The sequence below is a fragment of the Lacerta agilis genome, chromosome Z (assembly GCF_009819535.1).
Source record: "Lacerta agilis isolate rLacAgi1 chromosome Z, rLacAgi1.pri, whole genome shotgun sequence".
Taxonomy (NCBI): Eukaryota; Metazoa; Chordata; class Lepidosauria; order Squamata; family Lacertidae; genus Lacerta; species Lacerta agilis.
Genome location: NC_046331.1, coordinates 7,975,337 through 7,998,020, shown reverse-complemented (window position 1 = coordinate 7,998,020; position 22,684 = coordinate 7,975,337). Strand labels below are relative to the sequence as shown.

The 22,684-nt window shown below is 47.0% G+C and overlaps 1 protein-coding gene across 3 annotated transcripts in view; it reads left to right on the top strand.

Annotated features, from left to right (window-relative positions):
- The window catches only part of EHMT1 (euchromatic histone lysine methyltransferase 1), a 70,852-nt gene that overhangs the window by 23,781 nt on the left and 24,387 nt on the right, over positions 1-22,684 (top strand). For all 3 annotated transcript variants that reach the window (XM_033138128.1, XM_033138126.1, XM_033138125.1), the window contains 10 exons: positions 870-990; positions 3,029-3,160; positions 6,649-6,794; positions 10,178-10,321; positions 12,251-12,477; positions 14,344-14,511; positions 15,708-15,790; positions 16,865-16,971; positions 17,902-18,024; positions 22,342-22,443. In XM_033138128.1, the coding sequence (XP_032994019.1) occupies positions 870-990; positions 3,029-3,160; positions 6,649-6,794; positions 10,178-10,321; positions 12,251-12,477; positions 14,344-14,511; positions 15,708-15,790; positions 16,865-16,971; positions 17,902-18,024; positions 22,342-22,443 (1,353 nt within the window). The remainder of the gene's footprint in view (positions 1-869; positions 991-3,028; positions 3,161-6,648; positions 6,795-10,177; positions 10,322-12,250; positions 12,478-14,343; positions 14,512-15,707; positions 15,791-16,864; positions 16,972-17,901; positions 18,025-22,341; positions 22,444-22,684) is intronic.

Here is a 22,684-nt window from a genome sequence, read left to right as displayed (position 1 = left end):
AATCAAAAATCTGAACAATCATAAAGTTCCAAGAGATGTGGGATGTGTATAGTGGAGTCTTCATAGTGTCCCTGACAGGTGGAGCTGATCTTCTAATCAAGAAGTCCCTGATAAGATTCTGAAGGACCTCAAGACGCCACAGAAAGCAGTTTTAGAACTTAAGAAAAGCCCTGCTAAATCAGGCCAAAGGCCTACCTAGTCCACCATCTTGTTCTCACAGTGGCCAACCAGACTTCCCCCTCCTGTGGTTTCTGGCAGCTGGTATGAAGAAGCATACCACCTCTGACAGTGGAGGTAGAACATAGATGTCATGGCTGGTAGCCAAGTTTGGCTACAGAGGAAGCAGAATACAGGAATGAGTCTGAGACTAGTGATTTCTTTCCAAGCTTGCGGATTTACTTGTACTACCTTGGCATGTGGTGGCAGTTCTGTGGTATTTTCATGGAAGGTGCTATATTATGCAACACAAGACGTGCCAGTCTCTGTAGCTGACCTAAAAATGGTGAAGGGAGAGGCAAGTTTAATAATAATAATAATAATAATAATAATAATAATATTGAATACAGTCAGGCCAAGGACCAGCTGGACGAAGCTCCAAGGCCACTGTGTGGTCCTTGGGCCACAGCTTAGGAACCCCTGATCTAGCCAAGAGTCAAGAAGCTCAAGCTTTCGGATAGCCCCTGGTGGCTAGGGGGGAGAGTAGAGGATTGTATTTCTGAAATACGTTGGGCTTTTTAAAACCTCAGGTACTTTTGAGAGCCTTGCCTCTCTCCTGTTGCCTTCTAATCACAAAGAAAGGCAAAGGGCATAGCTTAGGATCAGTCAGGCCACTGCTTTCCTGAAGCAGATGCCTCCTGTGGTTTTTGCAGAGTTCGGAGTCCAGCCTCAAGAAGAAGGTGATGAAGAGGAAAGGCAAGATGGACAGTCCCTGGCTGAAACCCACCCGGAAGAGGAGGCGGAGGAGTAAAAAGAAACAAGCTGGTGCATTGGGTAACAGGATCAAATGTCTTATTTTCTATCCCTTCACCCCAATAGTTTTTGTTCAGTGGAGACTGAGGCCCCAGTCATACTATACATTTAAAGTAGCACCATACCACTTTAAACAACCATGGCTTCTCCCCCAAAATTATCCTTTGAACTGGGTGCTGGGAGTTGTTATTAAGGGTGCTGGGAGTTGTTAGGAGACCCCATATTCCCACCAAAGAGCAGTTTTAACAATCCATTCCTCTTCCCGGGTAACTAGGAATTGTAGCTCTGTGGTGGGAACAACTCTCTGCCCCCTTAACAAACTACAACTCCCAGGATTCTTTGTGGGAAGCCATGACTGTTTAAAGTGATGTGATGTGGCTATAAATGTATAGCACAGGTGGGCTGAGCAAGTTCTTTCCTCCTTCATTTCCTTTGCAATGGGAACACAAGCAGATTGTTTCTTCACTTGGCTTAGGATAGGGGATCCAAAACGTGAGACCACATGAGGAATACCGCCTGACTCCTCAGTTTCCAGCTAAGATGCTAGAGTAGTAATGTTCAGAAGGAGTAGGGGTCCAATTTGGGAAGATGAGATGAGACTCAGCCCTTCCCATTTGCCATTTCTCCTGTCCCCAAAACTTCAAAGGTGGCTTTCTAAGCAAAGTAGTTGCTGCTCTGGGACTTGTGCTTACGAGCCATGGGGTCTACTTTTTCATTCTTTTTAAGGAACATAGGAAGCTGCCTTGTACTGAGTCAGACCAATGGTCCATCAAACTTGGTATTGTTGCCTACATAGACTGGCAGTGGCTGTACAGAATTTGATGCAGGGAGTGTCTCCTAGTCCTAACTAGACATGCCAGGGATTGAACCTGAGACCTTCTGTGTGCAAAGCAGAGGCTGTTCCACTGAGCTAAGGCTTTTGCTTCCCAAATAGTGTTGCTTTGACTTTCCTCTCCTGGGCTGAGAAGGGCAACTGGTGTGTCCGGCAAACCTTTGCTTATAGAGAAATGATTGGAAGAGGTAGTATCCTCCACGGGTGAGGGCAATACTCTTCTCCCAAGAGGCTCAAGATCTTACAGGGCTTAAGGGAAAAGTTCTGCAGGCCCTCCTCAGTCTGTCTCTTATCCTTGCACCAATGCTTGGTAAAAACCACTTTGGTTGTTCAGTATCTGATCGGTTACCCTCAAGTAGCTCAGAGCATTTCTTCCCTCCTCATACTGGCTCTTGGACAATTTTAGGAGAAGGAAGAAGCTTTAAAAAAAACAAAAACAAAAAAAAACACCCTGCAGGGTTAATGTCTGGCTCTAGATCTCCAGACTGACTAGGCTGGCATTGTGCTTTGTTGGAGGGAGGAGGGCAAAATTATTTTGGGGTGAGGAGGGGAGTGTGTGCGCACACACTTGTCTCTTGGAAGGAGCAAATGGGGGGAAAGGCATGAACTAAATCCCTGCTAGAGGTTCTCACATTCGTTTTCATTAGCAAACCCTGCTTTGCTCATTGAGAGGCTGCACAATTGGCTCTGAACACTCCTTTTTTTTTTTTTTTTGCCTTGAGCCAGATGTCTCCTGTCCCCTTCATCTTGTTTTCTACACCATTGGGTGTCTTTTTAAGTATTGCTGAAATCTAAAGTCCTTTTACATCAGGGTGTGTAGGGTGAGTCAAGGCAAGCCCAGGTCCTTCTCCCTTCCTCTTTCTCATCTACGTTTCTGCTGCTAATGCAGTGCAGCAGCAGACAGATGTGTCTGAAAGGGAGGACCTCTCCTCCTGGTAGCTGGCACCTTTTTTTTTCCTCTCCCAAAAAACAGTGCAAGGGTGGGGTGATATCTGCCTTGTTCAGGCAGAGAGAGTAGGAAGGAGGGCTGAAAAGATCAACTGGCCCAGTTGTTGCATTTTAATTATTCTATTAGCATCTGTATTTGCTAGAGATCCATCAGCCTGTAGCCTGCATACAGTCTGCTAGAGATGAATGTGGCCTTTAAGAGAGAGAGGGAGAGACACACACACATACATGCATAGTTCTTTTCTTTGCTATATAAATATGTGTATATTTTAAACCCAGGTTCGGAAACCTACAAGTCTTCCTTAGAGAGTGGAGAAGGAACTGGGGTGGAGAATAACATGGAGTACATGGAAGTCTCCCTGGATTCCTTGGATCTCCGAGTGAAGGGAATTCTATCTTCGCAATCAGAAGGTGAGTGTCAGCGTTCTAAATATGGCCATGTACCATTTTGGTTCTTTGTTTCCTTGGATTTCATTTCTCTGTATTAAGATGATGCCCCCTGGTGGCTGCTAATAGGAGAAGGAGAAGAGGCCAAAAAGGCATATCAATGGATCAAATGGAGAGTGAGACTAGAGCAAGGGAGAGCAGCTAGTGGATCACCTTTGACCCAGCAGTGTGTGTGTGTAATTGTGTGGATGCTGCATGAAATAATGCTGCATTGGCCTGGTGGGAATATCCTGGGGAGCATTAAGGCTTTAGAACACTTCTGGGTGCAGTTGTGATCTAAGACAATTTGACTAGTCCCTGTGGCTTTGTCCACTTGGTCATGCTTTCGTTTTTTTTGCTTTCTATTTTCCCCTTGCCAAGAAAAGAAGAAGAGCTGTTCTCCCCTTCCAGTTTCCTCCAGTGCTGCTCCCTGTTCTCAGGCAAGAGGCATGTGACAAAATTCCAGAAGGGCTCCTTCAGACAAGTAGAAGGTGGCACGCAGCTGACGCATGCCAGAGGACCGCTTTGTAGAGCAGATGGGAGATTCCTGGCAGTCTGGCTGGGGCGTCACTGAGCCACTGCTCAAGGCAGTCTGGCAATCCAGCCTTTTCATCTGGGCAGGAGCTGTGCCGTTCCCGCATAGTATTGGCTGGGTGCCACCTTTTGCATTTAAGAAGGTCCGTGGCTCTGTGATACAGCACCTGCTTCTGGACCAGTGGGCTGACTCTGTAGGAAGCAGTTTCCCATGTCCTAAATTGCAGGACCTGAGTCAACAGGCTCAAATTACAAGTTCACAGCTCCGTAGAAAGGAATGCACTTGCTTGTGTCCCACAAAAAGGCCGTAGTGCTGCAGTAGAGCATCTGTTTTGCATGCCAAAGGTCCTGGATTTAGTTCCCAGCAGGGCTAGGAAGCAGCCCATCTGAAATCCTGGTGAGCTGCTGTCAGTCAGTGTAGACAAAAACAAGATGGACAAAAGGTAAATCTTACTGGGTTTGTTTGGAGAAGTGCAGTGTTACCCCGGGTTACCGGGTCACGGTACGCAACGTGTGTGTGTGTGTATCACGAATGCACGGAAAGAAAACAAAACCCCCCGGAAGTAGCACAATTTGAGCGCTTCTGCGCATGCGCGAAGTGCGCAGAACGCTTCTGCGCATCTGGGGGTTGCACGTGCTCCAGAAACACTTCCGGGTTGCAGGCGTTTGCAACTCGAACGTCCGCAACACGGGGTGTGCGTAACCCGGGGTACTACTGTACAATAACTCAGTGAGTAGAACATCTGCAGACCATGCAAGAACGTTCCCAGTTCAATCCCCAGTACCTCCAGGTTGGGCAGGAAGAGAACCCTGTCTGAAATCCTGGAGAGCTGCTGCCAGTCAATGTAAACAAGAGGTGGACCCAGGAGTCTGACTTGTTTATAAGGCAGCTTCCTATGTTCATAAAAACTTAGGATGGGTGCAGAATTCCATTTGGACCTTCACCCATATGTTTCCCATGTTCTATTGTTGTTCATGGCACTTGCTTGTAACCAGTTCACCCAGTTAAGCTGCAGTAGGCTGAGCAGACTCTTAACGATGCATGCTCCACAATGCTTTTATGCTTAAGAAAAGTGATTCAGAAGAATCTTCCCTCTCCTCTCCTCCCCCCTCCTCCTCCTTCCTGCGGTTGTTACCTCTGGAGAGGAGCTTGATGAGACAAATAACATTGATTTCAAGAGAGGTGCTGGCACCAACACTGCGACCAGTACATTGATTTCAAGTGGCAGCTGTTGATCCAGGGAATGATGGATCGGTTTAACAATTTATTTATTTAATGGCCTTGATTTCTGTATCATCTAACTGCAAACGTAAAGAGTCCTCAAAAACAAATCTAGTTTTGAGCATTGTTCGGATTAGAAAAAAAAGAAATAAAAGGGGAAAGAAAGGTTGTATAAGAACATAAGAAATAGCCTTGCTGGAGCAGGCCAAAGGGCCAACATCCTGTTGTCTCACTGGCCAACCTGATGTCTCTGGGAAACCCATAAGCAGGACCTGAGTTATCTCATGCTGGCACTGGAAACTTTGCATGGCTGTAGGCATTCTGCAGAGCATGAGATTGAGTCATCAGGCCTATTTTTATAGTGTAGGTGTGTTGCCTGCGGGTAAAGCTGTAGCTCAGTGAATCATAGCTCATCTGCTTTGCATGCAGGAAGGCCCAGGTCGAATCCTCAGCATCCTCAGCACTGGGAATATTGGTTGTCTGAAACCCTGGAGAGCTGAGCTATATGCACCAATGGTTCTGTCTTGGTATAAGGCCACTGTATAATATAAGGCAACTTCTAATGTTCTTCCTGAGCCAGCAAGCAGGACCTGGTTTTTGCTCCCTTAACAACTAGTATGCAGGGACATACTGCCTATGATAATGAGTGTAGTATGCAGGTATCATGATTGTCAAGGCCCTTGACAAGCCTCATGCTTCATGTGTTTTTCCAACTTCCCTTTTAAGCAGTCTTGGCAGGTGGCCATCACTGAATCTTGCAGGAAATTCAGTTCAATGGTGAATATTGAAGGAGAATAGTTTTCCCCACTGGGTTGCTTCAGGTATCCAGACTTTGATTGAAATAGGCTAGAGTTTGAAAAACTGTAGAGACTTAAGTAGAACCATAGAATTGTGGTGTTGGAGGGGGGTCCCAAGGGCCATCTAGTCCAGCCCCCTGCAGTGCCAGAATATCAACTAATGCATACATGACAGATGGCCATCTAATCTCTGCTTAAAAGCCTCAGTCAAAGGAAGGAGAGTCCACCACCTTCTGAGGGAATCCATTCCACTGTGGAACGGCTCTTGCCGCCAGAAAGTTCTTCCTGATCTTTAGTCACAGTCTCCTTTCTGCAGCATGATGCCATTTGTTTGGGTCCTACCAAAACTTGACTTTTTTCTTAGGGAGCTTATACACCTAATCCAAAAGAAGTGAGTATGAATCCACACTGAGGGAGGCAGATTATGTACACCCATACACCTGTGTAGGTCAGAGCTGCTTGTGCTAGGCTCCCCACAGGTGGGCCACTGTTGCTTATCACAAGGGAGAGACGGCAAGAAGGTTGGTGTTGTGCAGGTTCACCAACAAAAGCTCCAGATTATCTCTGCCTGGTGCATTTGCACTGCACTCTTCCCTCACTTAGTTTTATATATCCTTTCCATCCTTTAGGTCCGGGAAGGACTGCCAGCCTGCCTTTGTGAAGATGCAGATTGAAAGAATTGCAAAGCACTTGGGGTGTCTTGCCTATATTGGGCCTTCAGAATGTCAGACATTCTTACACAGCCTTGAACAATTTTTTTTAATTATTATTTTATAAAAATGAAGTTACCAGCTAGTGACTGTTTACAACCTGTGTTACCATTGTGCTACGGTTTCTCTACCTTCTCAGTCTCCTTATGTGAATTGCAGGAGAGTTGGGTGGTTTACTTATTCTTTGTGTGTGTTGCTTTTTTCCTGCAGGTCTTTCCAATGGCCCTGAAGCAATGGAAACAGACAGCCTTCAGGAAGCGCCTCTCTGTAGCTGTCGAATGGAAACTCCCAAAAGCCGGGAGATCACCACACTAGCCAATAACCAGTGCATGGCAACCGAGAGTGTGGACAAGGAGGTGATGTCACCCTTCTCTCTCTCTTTTTCTGTTGATCATTGTAGTTGGCACTTGGCACCCTCCATTGAAGCGTCATCTCTGCTTGGCAAGGGACCTGGTTGGCATGTCCTATAAAGTCACATGCTTGTCCTCTTCAGTTCCTCAAAATAACTGGTGCTTGCTACACACAGACTTGAAAACAGTCCATACGTGGGGCTTCTTCCCTGGCTCAGGTTCTGAAGTGTGCAGCTCATCTGCAAGGACCAGGGTGGGTGGGATCCCAGGCGGAAAGGGCATTGAAGTCTGGTTCCAGTGAGTGGGGTTTGGCATAGGATGTGGAAGAGAGGTAACTGTTATTGGGGATGGAAACAGTCCATAATATCCCAAGATAAGCCCTGCCAGAGCTGGCCAAAGTGCCTTCTAGTCCAGCATCCTGTTCTGGCCAACCAGATGCCCCAGATGGAAAGCCTTGCAAGCAGGACTTGAGTGCAACAGCACTTTCTCCACCTGCAGTCCCCAATAAACCATTCAGAGGCACCTCCAGCAGTGTAGGTATTACACAGGGACAGAGAAATCTGCCTTATATTATCAGATTATTGATCCATTTAGCTGAGTATCGTCTACACCAAGCATAGGCAAACTCGGCCCCCCAGATGTTTTGGGACTACAACTCCCATCATCCTTGACCACTGGTCCTGTTAGTTAGGGATGATGGGAGTTGTAGTCCCAAAACATCTGGAGGGCCGAGTTTGCCTATGCCTGGTCTACAATGAATACCAACTGCTTTCCAGGATTCAGACAGGGAATCATTCCCAAGCCTACCTGGAGATGTCAGATTGAACCCGGGACTTTTTGCATACAAAGCGTTGGTCTTCCACTGACCTCCCCTGAGTCATTGATTTTACTAGTGTGTTGAGAACAGAAACTTCCTGCACAGAGGTAGCTAATGCTTTAGCTCACTCTTAAGAGCACGAGACACGCCTCTTTGCTGAAATTTGCTGTTTTGTTTTGCCTAATAATAATAATAATAATAATAATAATACCTCTCATGTTTTGTCCATGGGTGCATAACCAAAGCACAACAAATTAAGTTGGGGTGGAATGTGGATGCCTTGGTTTCTTCTAAATTGTGCAGCCCATGAAGTACGTCAATATCTTACACTTTTCACAGAGTTCCAGGTGGAATAATTGTGGTTTGCACAGCGATTGTCTCCCCAACCCCCAGATGTTGCATATGTCCTCTGCATGTGTTTCCTACCTTGCCTCTCCACTCTTTCCCTTTCTAGTGCTGTCTCTGATGAGCTCCCTCCATTTAGTCCGCTACCACTGGCTGTTCTGTAGCCCAGTAAAGTTCTCTGATGCTGCTGCAGACTGCATGCCAGCAGCCGCCACCCCGTAGTTTCTCAATTAGCCACTGCTGGGCGAGCCAAGATCTAATGAGTGCCTGTGGTCAGGAGATAACTGGCAGATTCTTCTCCTGCTACTACGGCTTGGATGGCATCTCCTCAGGAATGATAAACAGGGCCAAAGAGTCAGGCTGGGTGCTTTCTCAGATTGGTGGCTTCTATGTTTGGGAAGAAGGGTGGCTGTGTTCTACCTCTACCGTTAGAGAGAGGGTGCATCTGAATGCCAGTTGCTACGGAGCGCAAGTGTAGAGAGTGTTGTTGTGGTCCTTTTGGGGGGCTTCCTATAGGCATCCAGTTTTCCATTGTAAAAACAGGACGCTGGGCTACATGGATCTTTCTCTTCTTAACAGCCTTAAGGAATTCCAATTCTAATCCCTGATGACGTCCAGATTCTTATGGCTTTTGTATACTTAGGAGGAGTGAAGAATAAAGGATTATTACGTTATTAGGAATGCAAGTTACATCTTTTCATTTTCCCCCATATTTTATTAGCAGTAACTTCCCACCTTAAAACAGGGTGTTTCCAAGGGGCACGATATGTTCAAACAGAGTGGACAGGAAAAGACAGGGGGATTTTGGAAGCCCAAGTGCAGGTGCCCTCCTTGTGCGATTTCAGGCATATTAATGTTCAGGAAGGAAGTGCAAGAGCTGGTTCAGGTGCGCACAGTCATCACTTGATGACTGCAACAGGTACAAGAGAAAACTGCTCTTAAGGGAAGGGCTGCGATTCAGTGGTAGAGAATCTGCTTTGCCTACAGGGTCTGATCCCAGGTATGTCTGGGAGAGACCCCTGCCTAGAACCCTGAAGAGCTGCTGTTTGCAGTAGATGGGTGAAAGCTCTGGCTCTGTATGAGGAAACATCCTATGTTCCAGAGGGTAGGACCAGGCATCTCCAGGTAGGACTATGAGAGATTACTGTCTGAAACCCTGGAGAGCAGTTACTGGCCAGCATAGACTTGAATCTACATAAGCTTCCTGTGTTCCTGGCACCAAATGATGACTTGCATGAGCAATTAGGCTATAACAGACGGCTTTGAATTTGAGCTCACATGTTCAGGAGCCAGATATAAAATATAGAGAAATGAAGTGATGTACAGTGTACAGTCCTGATCGCCTCAACTCAAAGAAGATACTGTAGAGTTGGGAAATGTTCAGGAAAGGGCAAACAAAGTGATCAAGGGAATGGAGTGAAAGGGGACTTTTAAATTTTGATTAAAGGCGAGTAAGAGGTGACATGGTGGAAGTTTATAAAACTGTGTGTGGCATGGATAGAGGAGAGTTTTTCTCCCTCTCTCATAGCATATCCAATGAACGAGAAGGTTGGAAGTGCAGAAAAAGAGATCGGGCCACAAAATGGGGATGGCGTTCCACCCCGCCTGAAATCCACTCCCATCAATTAGGAAAAAGGCAGCTACACCAGTCACCACTGCACTCACTTACAGAGAGAAGCTCTTTGCTCCTTTCCCTTGTTTAGAATGGGAGGGAGGATGTGTGCCCAGTCTTGGCACCCAGTGAAATGTGGGCGTGTTTAACGGAATGTTCAGTTCAGGAAAGGCAGGGCCAATGAAAACAGGAACTGAATAGAAAGAGCAAATGGGGGAGAGAAATAGTGAGGCCTTTTGCAGTTGCCATAAGGAGGTACTGGCAGACACAGTTGTGCCTGCAGGTGCTGCTTTGGCGAGTCTTGGTGCAACACAACTCTTCTTTAAACTGGACTGAACAAGAAGTGGAAGACGTTGCTTGCCTTTGGTGATTCTGGAACTGTGTTTAGTCCCTGTCCTACAACCATGTGTCAAAGAGCAAAGTGGAATGTTTCTTGTGTTGATATTAAGTATTAAGCTGCTTGGTGTGCATGTCTTTGAAATTGACGTGAATTGGGGCTTTCAGTTCAGTCAGTGTGTGAACTCTCAATGCACAGCACAGCATAGCAGAGAAGAGGAGTTTGTCCCTCTCTCTCTCTGGTGCACTCTCCAAGAATGACGTCTTTTCCTCCTTCAGCTAAGCCGGTGCACAAACCCCGTGCTGAAATATGACCTGATGCGCCCTTCTAACAAAGTCCAGTTCTTGGTACTTTGTGAGGACCACAGAGGGAGGATGGTGAAGCACCAGTGCTGCCCAGGTTGTGGCTTCTTTTGCACTGCGGTAAGTTTCTCTTTTGGGACAGAGGGTGGGCGGGCCAGGGGTGTTTGTGCTGGGCTGGCAGGAGAAGAATGACAGCGGCCTTTGTAGGAAAGGGCACTTGCTACTTTGCTCCCCGCTTTCGTTGCATTCTTTAAAGAGGACAAAAAGAATTATTGAAATGCAGGCAAGGTATAAAGCTATGTGGCAGTTGTGGAGAGCCTATGGCCCTCCAGGTGCAGCTGGAGGGCCACCAGCCCCAGCCAGCATGGCCAATGGTCAGGCATGATGGGAGCTGAAGTCTAATGGTGTGTGGAGGGTCACAGGCTCCCCATCCCTTCTCTGTGGTATGGATTTGCAAACACTATTGTAGGAACGTAGGACTCAGTCAAACCAAAAGTCAGTCTAGCTCAGTATTGCCTACAGCAGGGATAGCCATTATGGTGCGTCACAGATACTGTTGGACTACAACTCTGATTATACCTGAGCATTGCCTGTGATGACTGGGACCGATGGGAGTTGTAGTTTAGCAACATCTGGAGGTTACTACATGCTGCTTCTGATCTGGCAGTGACTTTCCAGGATTTCATATTACGTATGAGCAATTTTTTTTTAAAAGGTTCAAAACCTCCCCTAGTTGTAGGAGATCGTTGCACTCTGAGGTTGCAGCATTCTTTAATGTGGTGGTGGGATTGTGGTGGCAGGAGGGGCACACACTAATGCAGGTTTGGAGAACCTGTTGCTGGACTGCAGCTGTCACCATCCCTGACTATTGACCATGCTGGCTGGGAGTCCAGTAGCATCTGGAAGTCTAGACCTTACCTATCCTTGACCTTTGAGTGATGGTGGGCTGTCCCTCAGCTCACTGTAGAACTACATGCAGAGCATGAGAAGCCACCTGTTTGGGGATGGTCTAAATCTTTGGATTGCCTGCATCCACAGGGAGATTTGACTAGAAGCACTGCCTCTATTGTATCATATGACTCTTTTCTAGCTTTCAATCTACAGCCCACACAATATTTCTTTCTGGCTCAGGGTGAATTTTTCACCACTGCCATAAGAGATGCAGGAAGCTGTGGGCCAACAACTCTCACCATCCCTGATAATTGGCCATGCTGGCTGGGGATGGTTGGAGTTCATTGGAGTCCAGAAATGCCTGGAGGACATTTACTGCCTTACTGAAATCGAAAGGGTGGCATCCAGTGATACTTGTCAATTCATTGAAAATAATGAGCCTGTGTTAGTCATGCCAATAAATACCAGCGTATCAGCTCTGAGTAGGACTTGCCATTGGATGAAAGCCAAAACTTTTGTGTAGGATAAAGGCTTTGATTTGTGGCACTGACCACTTCATGACAAGGAATAGGGCATCTAGTTGTCTCTGTTGCAGGGATAGGAAACTTGTGTCCCTCTGTATATTATTAAGAGACTCTGGCTCCCACCACCCCTGACTATTGGCCAAGCTGACTATGGCCCATGGGTGTTGGAGTCCAGCGACACCTGGAGGGCACCAGGTTCTCCATCTCTGCTCTGACGAGGCAGCTCCCTCTCTCAGAAGGGAATAACTCTTCTAAGTGAGCCACTGTGGGAACAGAACTTGATGGGTCTTTGGCCTGATCCAGCTGGGCCCTTCTTATATTCTACCTCTGCTATAGCAGGTACTATGGCTCTGGATGCCAGTTGCTAGGGAGGCTAAGTAGGGAGTGCTGTTGCGCTCGGGTCTTGCTTGCAGGCTTCCCATTGGGGCATCTGGTTGGCCACTGTGAATTTGGTTGGCCTTTGGTTTCAACCAGCAGGGCTCTTCTTAAGGTCTTCTGTAAAAACTGCAATCAAAGGTTGATACTTTCCAGCAGGTAGAGGTTGAAAAACCTCAGCCAAAGGGCGAAGCACCACTTGAAGATGTGTAACTCACGGACATTCCTCCTTTTCATTGTGTCTCTTCTCTTTAACCAGGGCACTTTCATGGAATGCCAGCCAGAAAGCAGCATCTCCCACCGGTTCCACAGTGATTGTGCCTCCCAGGTCAATGGCACAAGCTACTGCCCACACTGTGGGGAAGAGGCCTCGAAGGCCAAAGAAGTGACTATAGCAAAGGCGGACACAACCTCCACGCTTTCGCTGAGCTATGAGCTGAAGAAACCTGGGACTTCTGAGGGGAGGGCAGACACGACAACTGGAAGGCGAGTCCAGAGGGTGGCGGTGCTGAGCATGTGTTGGGGTCCATTGCTCACCTCCCCAGCCATGCTCAGCATTGTTGTTCCTTAATGAGAGGGGTAGGGGATCTCAGGTCTAGGGCAAAATATTCCCTGGTACCTGCTCCACGACTCACACCCTCACCAGCCCTACTGTACACCTTCCATGAGTGTTTCTTCCCTTGCTGGAATGTGTACTTGAGCTCTGTCCGAATGGAAGAGAGAGAAGAGTGTGGTTTTTTTTTTGCTCAGACCAATTTTGCCCCCTGCCCCTCTGGCACATGGCCCCTGGAAGGTTGCCCAGGTAGGAATGTGGCCCTTTTGGGTGGAGAAGGTTCCTCACCCCAAGTCTGCTTTGTGAACTGCTACCCTGTTTGGTATGCCTAGCCTTGCTGCTCACAGCCAAGGTTGCAGCAGCTGGCAGCTATCCACATAATCCACTTGCAAAGCTGTGACCTCAAATGCCAGCCCTCTCTGGCCATTAAGTCTAAGATGCACTATGCACTTGGCTCTCTTGGAATGCACCACTTCATCCTGTAGGAAAGTGGGTTGCATGTTTGAATGTTTTGTCCCTACATTAAGAACTCAAGCTTGGCAAGACACCGGGAGAAGACCTATGTGCAGAGGCTTCTGCCTCATATGTTAACTTTTCTGCAGTGAGAGTTATTATTTTTTAATTGTTAGGGATGGATCTAGGTACGCTGCTCCTCCCACCTGCAGCCTGAAGGGAAGCAGTCCAGTGGGAGTTGTACTGTCCATATACTCTACCTTTCTGCTAAAAAGAGATGGTCCACACAGTAAATGGAGAGAAGGATTAGGTAGAGCGGTTACAAAATAATGGTGTGATGCTACTGAGTATTTGCAAACTATTTGCCTTTAAAGCCTACATCTTTTTCCTTGCTTGATGCAAAATGCGAGAGTGTTATTAGTGGTTTGTGAGGTACCGTATGCATTTAACAGAGAAAGCATCCTTATACTGAGTCATCACTGGTCCATCCAGCTCAGGATTGCCCACACTGACTGACAGCAGCCTTCCTGGTTTCTAGGGATGGAACCAGGGATTGAGCGAGGGACCTTCTGAATACAAAGCAGATGCTTGTCTTGCCCCTTATATTTACCAAATTGATTCCTGCTGTCTTCATGTTATTTTCTTCTGCAGATACCATCTTATCAGAAAGTCCGTTCCACACAATGCAGGAAAGTGGCCTTTAGTGCTCCCTTAAAATACACAAGGAGGTGCCTTATTCTAAGTCAAACCATTGGTGCACATAGCTCAGTATACTGACTGGCAGTGGCTCTCTAGGGTTTTTGGACAGGAAGTGTTTCCCAGCCCCACGTGGAGCTGCCTGGGATTGACCCTGAGACCTTCTGCATTCATTCATTCAGTCAGTCATTCATTCATTTATTTCATAAAATTTATACACCACTTGACTCTGAAAAATCTCAAAGTGGTTTTCAAAAGACAAAACAGTAAAACCAAGAAAAGCTCACAACCATGCTTTAAAACACGCAAAGGTTAAAGTATTGAAACAGATAAAATCACCTGAGCTTTCTAAGCCACCTGGGTAGGCTTGTATAAGCAGGAATGTTTTTAGCAGGTGCCAGAAAGAGAACAGTGAAGGGACCTGCTTGATCTCAACAGGCAGGGAGTTCCAGAGTGGAGGTGCTGCTATACTAAGCAATCAAGTGCTTACAAATGTGGAACAGGTGTTCTGCGGCACCTGTAGTTGTGCCAGTTCCACCAATCAAAGCAGTCAGGTGGGCACATGTGGGCTACCCACATCATGCAAAGCAAATGCTCTATCCCTGAGCTGTTGCCCTCCCTTAGCCCTTCCTCTCTTTTTTTGGTCACAGTGGGACTGGAGCACAGCTGTCTGAAGAAGTCCGGTCTGAGACTTCGTCTGCTGAGGGATTTGACTTGGCCGGGACATCTGCCTTTCCCAAATCTACCCCAGCCTGTCTCTCCCAGGGACCAATGAAAGAAACCTTGGAAAGCGCCTTGATCGCCCTAGATTCTGAAAAGTAAGAATCAGCTGGCTGTGGGCCCATGGGAATTGTCTTGGTAGTTTTTGTGGGTGTTGCCTGGGTGTGGGCCCAATCAGTCTCTTGGAAGCCAGGGCATATTCAGCAGTAACTCAGAGAAAGGCTTTTGGTGTGGCTTCTCCTGTTCTTTTTTTCTTTTCTTTTAAAAATATTTTTTATTACAAGATTTTCATGAACTACGAAAGATCGCACAATCTCTCTTTCTTGTTCAGATTATAAAATATTTTGGTTATGTTCAATGTAAGACCGTGGTATCCAGAGGTGCGGGGGGAGGGTAGAGTTTCTGTGGCAAAGCATTCCTGTTGAGATATTACAGGTGCATGCTACCTGCACTTACCAGAAAGAATTGAAGACATTTTTGTTCCAGTAGGCTTTTCCAGCTGAATAAATGGGGTCGTTGCCAGAAGCACCTGCTCGTTAGTGTTTTAGTCTTGTCTTTAAATGCATTTTTGTGTGTACTTTTAATTGTTTTTAATTGTGTGTGTGTGTGTGTGTGTGTGTGTATCTCCTTGAGACAATAGTTTAGAAGATGATTAATAAATCAGTGTTGTTAACAACAACAACAACAACAACAACAACAACAACAACAACAACAACAACAACAACAACAACAGGCCTTTTGTATGTAGGACCATACTTGCCTAAATTCTTGTCACCAAATTCTGTTAATTTATCAGGCAATTAAGAAACCCAGTAACTGAGCTTAGCTTAAAAAATATCAACTAACAGAGTTATTTGCTCTTTTAACAAGAAATAAGCAAACAGAAATAGCCTTGGTTGATTTGTTGATGTTACATGGGTGTGGAACTGATCAGTCTATTTAGAAGCAGGATAATAAGCATAATGAACAAATAGTTAAAAGAAGCAGGAAAAAAATTAGTTGACCATACAAGTAGACCTCAGCCAACTGGGTGACCGTGGTCCTCTGTCAGGGCAATACACCAGTCCTATACATTGGATTCATGCCAGTGTGGTGTGGACAAGAAAATGGGAGAGCCGAGTTCAAATCTCCATTCGGCCACCACTGAGCTCACTGGGTTACTTGGGGCCACTCACTGTCTCCTCAGCACCCCTACCTCATAGAATTGTTGTGAGGGTTTTTTAAAAAGCTGGGGGCGGGAGGAGATGTTAAAAGCTCTTCAATAATACTAGTAATAACTGTTTCCTTTTGACAGACCCAAGAAATTACGGTTTCACTCAAAGCAGCTGTACTTCTCTGCCAGGCAAGGGGAGCTGCAAAAGGTTCTTCTCATGCTGCGTAAGTGACCCCCCCCCCCATGTTTTTCTTAACTGATGGATAACTCCCATCACATGCTCCTGCTGAGAATGCAGCCTTGATTGATGCTACAGCTTTGGAGAAGGAAGAAGACAGTATTTGCACCAAAACTTCACCAGAAGGCTTATAGAAAGAAACCTCAATTGAACCCCCTCCCAAAGTATTCAGTTATGTCAGGCAATTATATCAGGGCTAAATAAGCGGATATATTTTTTTCTGCCTTGTGGTGGAGCAAGGCTCAACCAGGGTGTAGAATAAAAGTGGGGTTCAGGTAGGCTAGGCCAGTGTTCTGGTTGTGCTCTGGGGAACCCCGAGCTCTGTAGTTGCTCCAGCAGCGAAAAGGCTGAACTGAAACCTTTCATAGCCGTAGCTTCTTTGCATTTCACCTGAACTGGGAAACCTACAGTTAACCATGTTGGAAGAAGCCAGGAAGTTTAGCCAGCTTCAAGCTACAGGTTTGTCTTCTTGCAAACCATAACTTAGCAAATTTGAACAGCATGGGTAACCATAGTGGTGTAGTGGTTAGAGTGTTGGACTTGGTACCTGGGAGATGAGGGCTCACCTCCCCACTCAGCCATGAAACTTCTTGGACCAGTTGCCTAACCTACTTCCCAGGGTTCTTATGAGGATAAAACAGGGAGGGGGAGAAGTTTTTGTGCCACCTTCAGCTCCTTGGAGGACAGGTTGATTGGTTGATTTACTTGTGTGTGTGGCCAAAAGAGTAATTCGTATCTCTGCTTATTAAGCCAAGGTGTGATGATCCCAGGTGTGATCTGTTCCTTTAGTGGGAGGCTGCCTCACAACCATGGCAGAATCCCAAGCGAGAAAAAGTATTTGCTGTCATCGGGACCATCTCCTGTAGGTCATGAGACTATTTGGTATCCCCAGCTGTGTGCAATTCTGTTTGCCTTTGGAGGCTTCCTGGTAATCCCCTCTAGATAGCCAAGATTATCAAGGAATCGGATACAATCTTGCTCCAGGTGCCCCATCAGAAACAGCCCTCCTTTGACTCTGTTCCCTTTGACTTTACACTGTGGGCCTGTGTTTGTTTTTTAGTGGATGGGCTCGATCCGAACTTCAAGATGGAACACCAGAACAAAAGGACTCCTCTCCATGCAGCAGCAGAGTCAGGACACATGGACGTTTGCCACATGCTGATCCAGGTTTATCCCAGTTTTTGGGGTGCTTTTTTTTGGGGGGGTGGGGTGTCAAGAGGGTGGGTGTGTTTCCTTGTCACTGCTCTTGCCAGTGCATCCCTTTGCCAACTCCCACGACAGAAGCCCTGTCCCTGTCCAATCAACCAGTGGTTTCAGGTTTTCTATTCTTCCACTTAAACAGATGCTGAGCCTGTTCTAGTTTAGAAAGAGAACATATTGCGAGATCCTGCTAGGGATGAGTCATGCTGATCTGGGACTGTAGTTAAGTGTGAATTGATAGGATGTTAAGGACCCCTCTGAGGTTTTCACAGGGTGTTTTGGCTGCCCTTTTAAAAGAGAGAGTTAATTAACCTTTCAGCCTGCGTGGTGTAGGTTAGAGTGCCAGACTAGGACCTGAGACACCCAGGTTCGAATCCTCATCCGGCCCTAAGGCCGTGTCTGTTTGTTCATTTGTTTGTTTGTTTTATACAACACCCTTCATCCAAATATTATAGTGCAGTTTACAGTATAAAAACACAAAAAAGCACAACGTAACAACAACAAACGCACCCACTCCCTGACACATACAAAAAGTCAAAGAATGCTTAATCAGCCAAAGGTAAAGAGGAATGTTTTTGTCTGGTGCCTGATAATAGGTAACAAAGGCTCCAGGCGAGTCTCCCCAGGCAGAGAATCCCACAAATCGCAAATATGGAGGGCCACAGGTTAGCCACCCCTGCATACTCCCCAGTGCACTAGATGAATGACAATGTGACTTACTCCATTTTGCGTTGATGAACTTCTCTGCTTTCGGGTTGCAGTGGCCCAAGCCATAGGCTCAAGGGAACAGGAAGCTGCATATTTCTTAGTGGCACAGGATAAGTCGTTAATTGGCCATGAGCCCAGCTGTGTGACTCCCTGCAGTAACTGTTACCATGTGTATCTGTCTTGGCACAGGCTGGCGCTAATATAGACACCTGCTCTCACGACCAGAGGACCCCCCTTATGGAAGCAGCGGAGAATAACCACCTGGAGACTGTGAAATACCTCATCAAGGCTGGAGCATTAGTGGATCCCAAGGTACTGATGGCTTCTGGATTTTTTATATCGGTTAAGGTGGCAATGGTCTCATTGGCATGTCAAATCATGACTCAGTGCAAATGCACAGGCAACGCAGGCTCTGAGAGGAGAGAGCGGACACTTTGCTGCTCTGGTTGTTTTGCTGCTGAGCTAAGCAGTGACTTTGCTATGTCGTCATAACCTGGGTTCATGGTTTAGATTTCTCCAGACTAACCACAACCCATAACCAAGGTATGTCATATGTTTTGCAGCTTGTGGTCTGTCTGGAAGAGCTAAAGCACAATCCTTGGCTCTGATGACACGCTAAACCGAACCTTATCTTTTGTCAGCAGTGACTGGGAGGAGGAAAGCAGATGCAATCTCCTTTCTGAGAGGCCACACACTTGTGTGTTCGTGCTGAGAAACGAATTGGCTTAGTGTGACGTGCAAACCAGGACTTGGTGTGGTGTTCTGCCCTTATTTGCAATGAACTATTTGTCACAAGATTGCAGGTTGTTTGCAATCATTTTTATTTTTTAAAAAATGTCCTAGGACAGAGAATTTTAAAGCAGTTCCAGGGGGGTGTTTTGGCTGATTGATTGATTCAGTTTCTATACCGCCCTTCATCTAAGGATCACAGGTTGGTTTACAGTATAAAAACACAAAAATAACATAATAGCAAAGAAAACAATATGCTCTCCCCCCCCCAGGTTTAAAAGGCCATAGGTTAAACAACCAGAGAGAGGTGGAGTGTTTTCGCCTGGTACCTAAAGATATGTAAAGAAGATGTCAGGCAAGACTCCCAGGGGAGAACATTCCACAGGTGGGGAACCACCACAGAAAAGGTCCATTCTCACGTTGCTACCCTTCAGTCCTTGCACAGAGGGAGCATACTAAGAAGGGTCTGAATCAGTTCATTTGGGGAGGGTTTTGCCTTGCGGTTTTACAGTCCTGAGCCATTTCAGGCTTTATAGGTCAAAACCAGCACTTTGAATTGGGCCCAGAAACCAATTGGCAGCCAGTGCAGTTGGGCCAGGATTGGCCTTATATGCTGAAACCATCTTGCCCTGGTGAGTAACCTGGCTGCTGAATTCTGAACCAGCTGAAGTTTCCAAACCATCATCAGAGGCAGCCCCCCCCCCCCCATTTAACACATTGCAGTAATCTAACCTAGAGGTCTCAGAGCATGGACAACATATCAAACACACAACTCATTTCCCCCTTTGCTGATTCTTCCTTTTCGCTTGTGTCAAGCTGTAGCATGGATGACAACAGGGCAGTTTGTGCTCGCAGGCGGATCGCCTAGCCATTCCCTCCAGCCTCAAGATTTTGTGATTTAGTGTGTGGGGTGCACCTGGGGCCATGGTAAATGCTAAGGACAGACACCTGCACATTCCACCATGTTACGCTGCTGCTGCTGCTGCTAGAATTGCACTGGCTGTCAATTAGCTACTGAAGGATAGCCTGATCTCACCCTCCACCACCTCAGTCTGAGCAGAAAGGTCTGCCTTGGCAGGACATGAAAATGGATACAACAATGAGGCCAGACACACCTCCCGGATGGGAGGGCATTCTGCACCATAGGGGCCACTAAAGAAAATGTCTCACAGGACAGCAGACCTACTAGCAGGACCTCCCTCTTCCTCTGAGTGGGAAACATCTAGCCATTACTAAACTATGAGCCCATTAACCCTGACCATTGGCCATGCTAGTTGTGACTGGTGGAAGCTGTGGTTTGGGAGCACTGGCTGCCATTTAGCCACCAGGCTAAATTCAAGGTGCTGCTCTCACCCCTTATATACCCAACCAGTCAGTGTTCTCTGCAGGGGAGGGCCTCTGACAGACACCAGGCTATCTTGCTCACCTGGATGGAGGATAACAAGGAAAGTGTGGGGAAATCAGCATCTGTTACCCTCACCACTTTTACTTCTGGCCCTGCCCACCTCTTGCATGTGGCTCCTAGAAAGTTGCCTAGAGAGGAGCATGGCCACCTGGCCGGCAAATCTTCCCACCCCTGCTATATAACAAAACTTGAATCAAGACTGGTTTATTCATGTATAACCCCTGTAGCCTATTAATCATCCTTGCATGGTGCTCCGATCACACACACACACCCTGCAAAAAAAGCAGCCCATTTTACTTTAATTGCTAATGAGCAGTAGTTATAGGAGAGCCAGAGATAATAGATTTCAGACAGGGGCAGCATGCCATGCCCTGCAGGTGGAGGTGAGCCTCTGAGGGATTGGGCTTAAGTTCCCTGGCGATCAGTGGATCAGTGCTGTATCCATGGCTACCGGAATGAGGTGGGCATGGGGGGCTGTGCTACTGAGGTGGTAGAATAGTCTCATGTCACTTCAGGCTAAGAAGTGGGGGAAATCACATTTTTAGATGTGTGATCTTAGGCTCGTAGATTTGGAAAGTGGCCTTAGGGGTCCTCTACTCCAACCCTCTTCTCAACGCGAGATGCATCTACAGCATTCTCAATGGATGACCATCCAGCCTCTGCTTAAATAACCTTCACCACCCTACCTTTAAACCAGTGCAGCAAGGGGAGACTGGCCTAGAACTTTTTTTCTTGATATACTGTACTACTTTTGTAGTAGAAAAAAAGGAAAAGAAACTAAAACACTGGTGCACAGTGGCACTTCTTGCCATCTTAGCTTTCTACCTGCTCATTCTGTTGCCTTTGTTTCTTCTCCTTTCCTGGAGGATGTCCCTCTATACTTCTTTAGCAAAGCGATTATCAAGACAATACAGTCAGCAGCCCCACCTCCTTGCTGTATTTATATTTGCTCTGACCAAAAAATGAAGTGTGACCAGTGGTGGAGCATCCGCTTTGCATTCAGGAATAGGGCGCGGCAAATTTTTAAGCTTTCAAATTCCCCAAATGAGGGATGCTAAAGGGTTGTAACATGACCCGGGAGTTCAAAATGTATTTTAGTTAAATTAATATAGCTTAGTTTTGCTTGGTAAGTAAAACATGCAGGGGCAGAGCAAGGGGGTGGTTCGCCCTGGGCACCGCACTGGGGGTGTGTGTGACACTCTGGGGGCGGGCCCCACCCCCGCGATTGACACCGGCAGCGCGGCAACTTTTAAAAGGCTGCATCGCACGAACAGCAGAACAGCGTCTGTGCTGCTGTTCGCGCGTTGCAGCCTTAAAAGTTGCCGCACCGCATGGAAGGGGTGCCGGCCGATTGCACCCGCCATCTTGGGTGGACATGTGCATGTCCACACATGCGCAGTCCACCCAGGAGGTTGTGCATGCATCGTGACGTCAGGGCACGCACACTACGGAGCGGCGCCCCGCCCCCGGGGGGTGCCTTCACGTTTGCCGCCCCGGGCGGTAAAGCGGCTCGCTACGCTGCTGAAAACGTGTAAAATTGCATAGAAATCATTTAAAATGATTGCCAAGTATGTGCAGTGATGATGATGATGGTGGTGGTGATGATGATGATGATTAAGCATTACCTGATATTCTCAGAAGATAACATTACAATTCTTTGGTTTTCTGAAAGCAGTTTGTGTTCCTTCATCAAACGTAGACTTACCAAGCTAAATGTTGTCCAATCATCAAAATAAAATACAGTGGTACCTCGGGTTAAGTACTTAATTCGTTCTGGAGGTCCGTTCTTAACCTGATGCGTAATTAACCTGAAGCACCACTTTAGCTAATGGGACCTCCTGCTGCTGCTGCGCCGCCAGAGCACGATTTCTGTTCTTAAGCAGAGTTCTTAACCTGAAGCGTAGTTAACCCGAGGTACCACTGTATTAAAATACCTCACACCCCAAAACAAGACCCCTCCCTGAATAAATTTGCAAAAAATTAAGTTTTGCCCCTGATTGCAAGAGGGTTTCAATCCCTGGCATCAGTAGAGAAATCGGAGTCTGAAATCCTGGAGCGCTGCTGCTAGTCAGTGTTGACAATACTGAGCTTGATGCACCAGTGGCCTGGGACTGTATTGGGCAGCTTCCTATGCCCTCTTTGGGAAGGGGCTCTAGCTCAGTGTTAGAGCATCTGCTTTGCATCCAGAAGGTCCCAGATTCAATCCCTGGCATCTCCACATAAGTCTGGGGCTGTTCCCTGCCTGAAATCCCAGAGAGCTTCTGCTAGTCAGTGTAGACAATACAGAACTAGATGGACCAGTGGCTTGACTTAGTACAGGGCAGCCCTCTTCAGTTGCTACTGCAGACGTATTGGGTTGAGGGCCTGCATTCAGCTTGATGGGTCATATTATTTAGGCTCTGGCGTCCAGCGTGCTTTCTTACAGAAATCCACACTGAAAACATACCAGTGACTTGAAGTGATACATATTCCTGCTTTTGTGTGTTCTTGTTCAGGATGCGGAAGGTTCCACCTGTTTGCACCTGGCAGCCAAGAAGGGCCATTACGATGTGGTGCAGTACCTCCTGTGCAACGAGCAGGTGGATGTCAACTGCCAGGTAAGTTGCTGCCCGTGCAGTCCTTCCAAAGCATCAGGACAATGAGCCATGTGTGGCAGACACTTGCACAATCAGAAAAATGCCCCTTCCTTAGATTCCCATCTGCTGGGATGGGGGACCCTTTCAACTTTAGGGCCACACTCCCTTCTGGGCAACCTTCCAAGGGCCATGTGCCACTGGTGGGCAGAGCCGGAGGCAAAAGTGAGTGGAGCTACTAATGTTGGTTTTACCTTAGCACAGT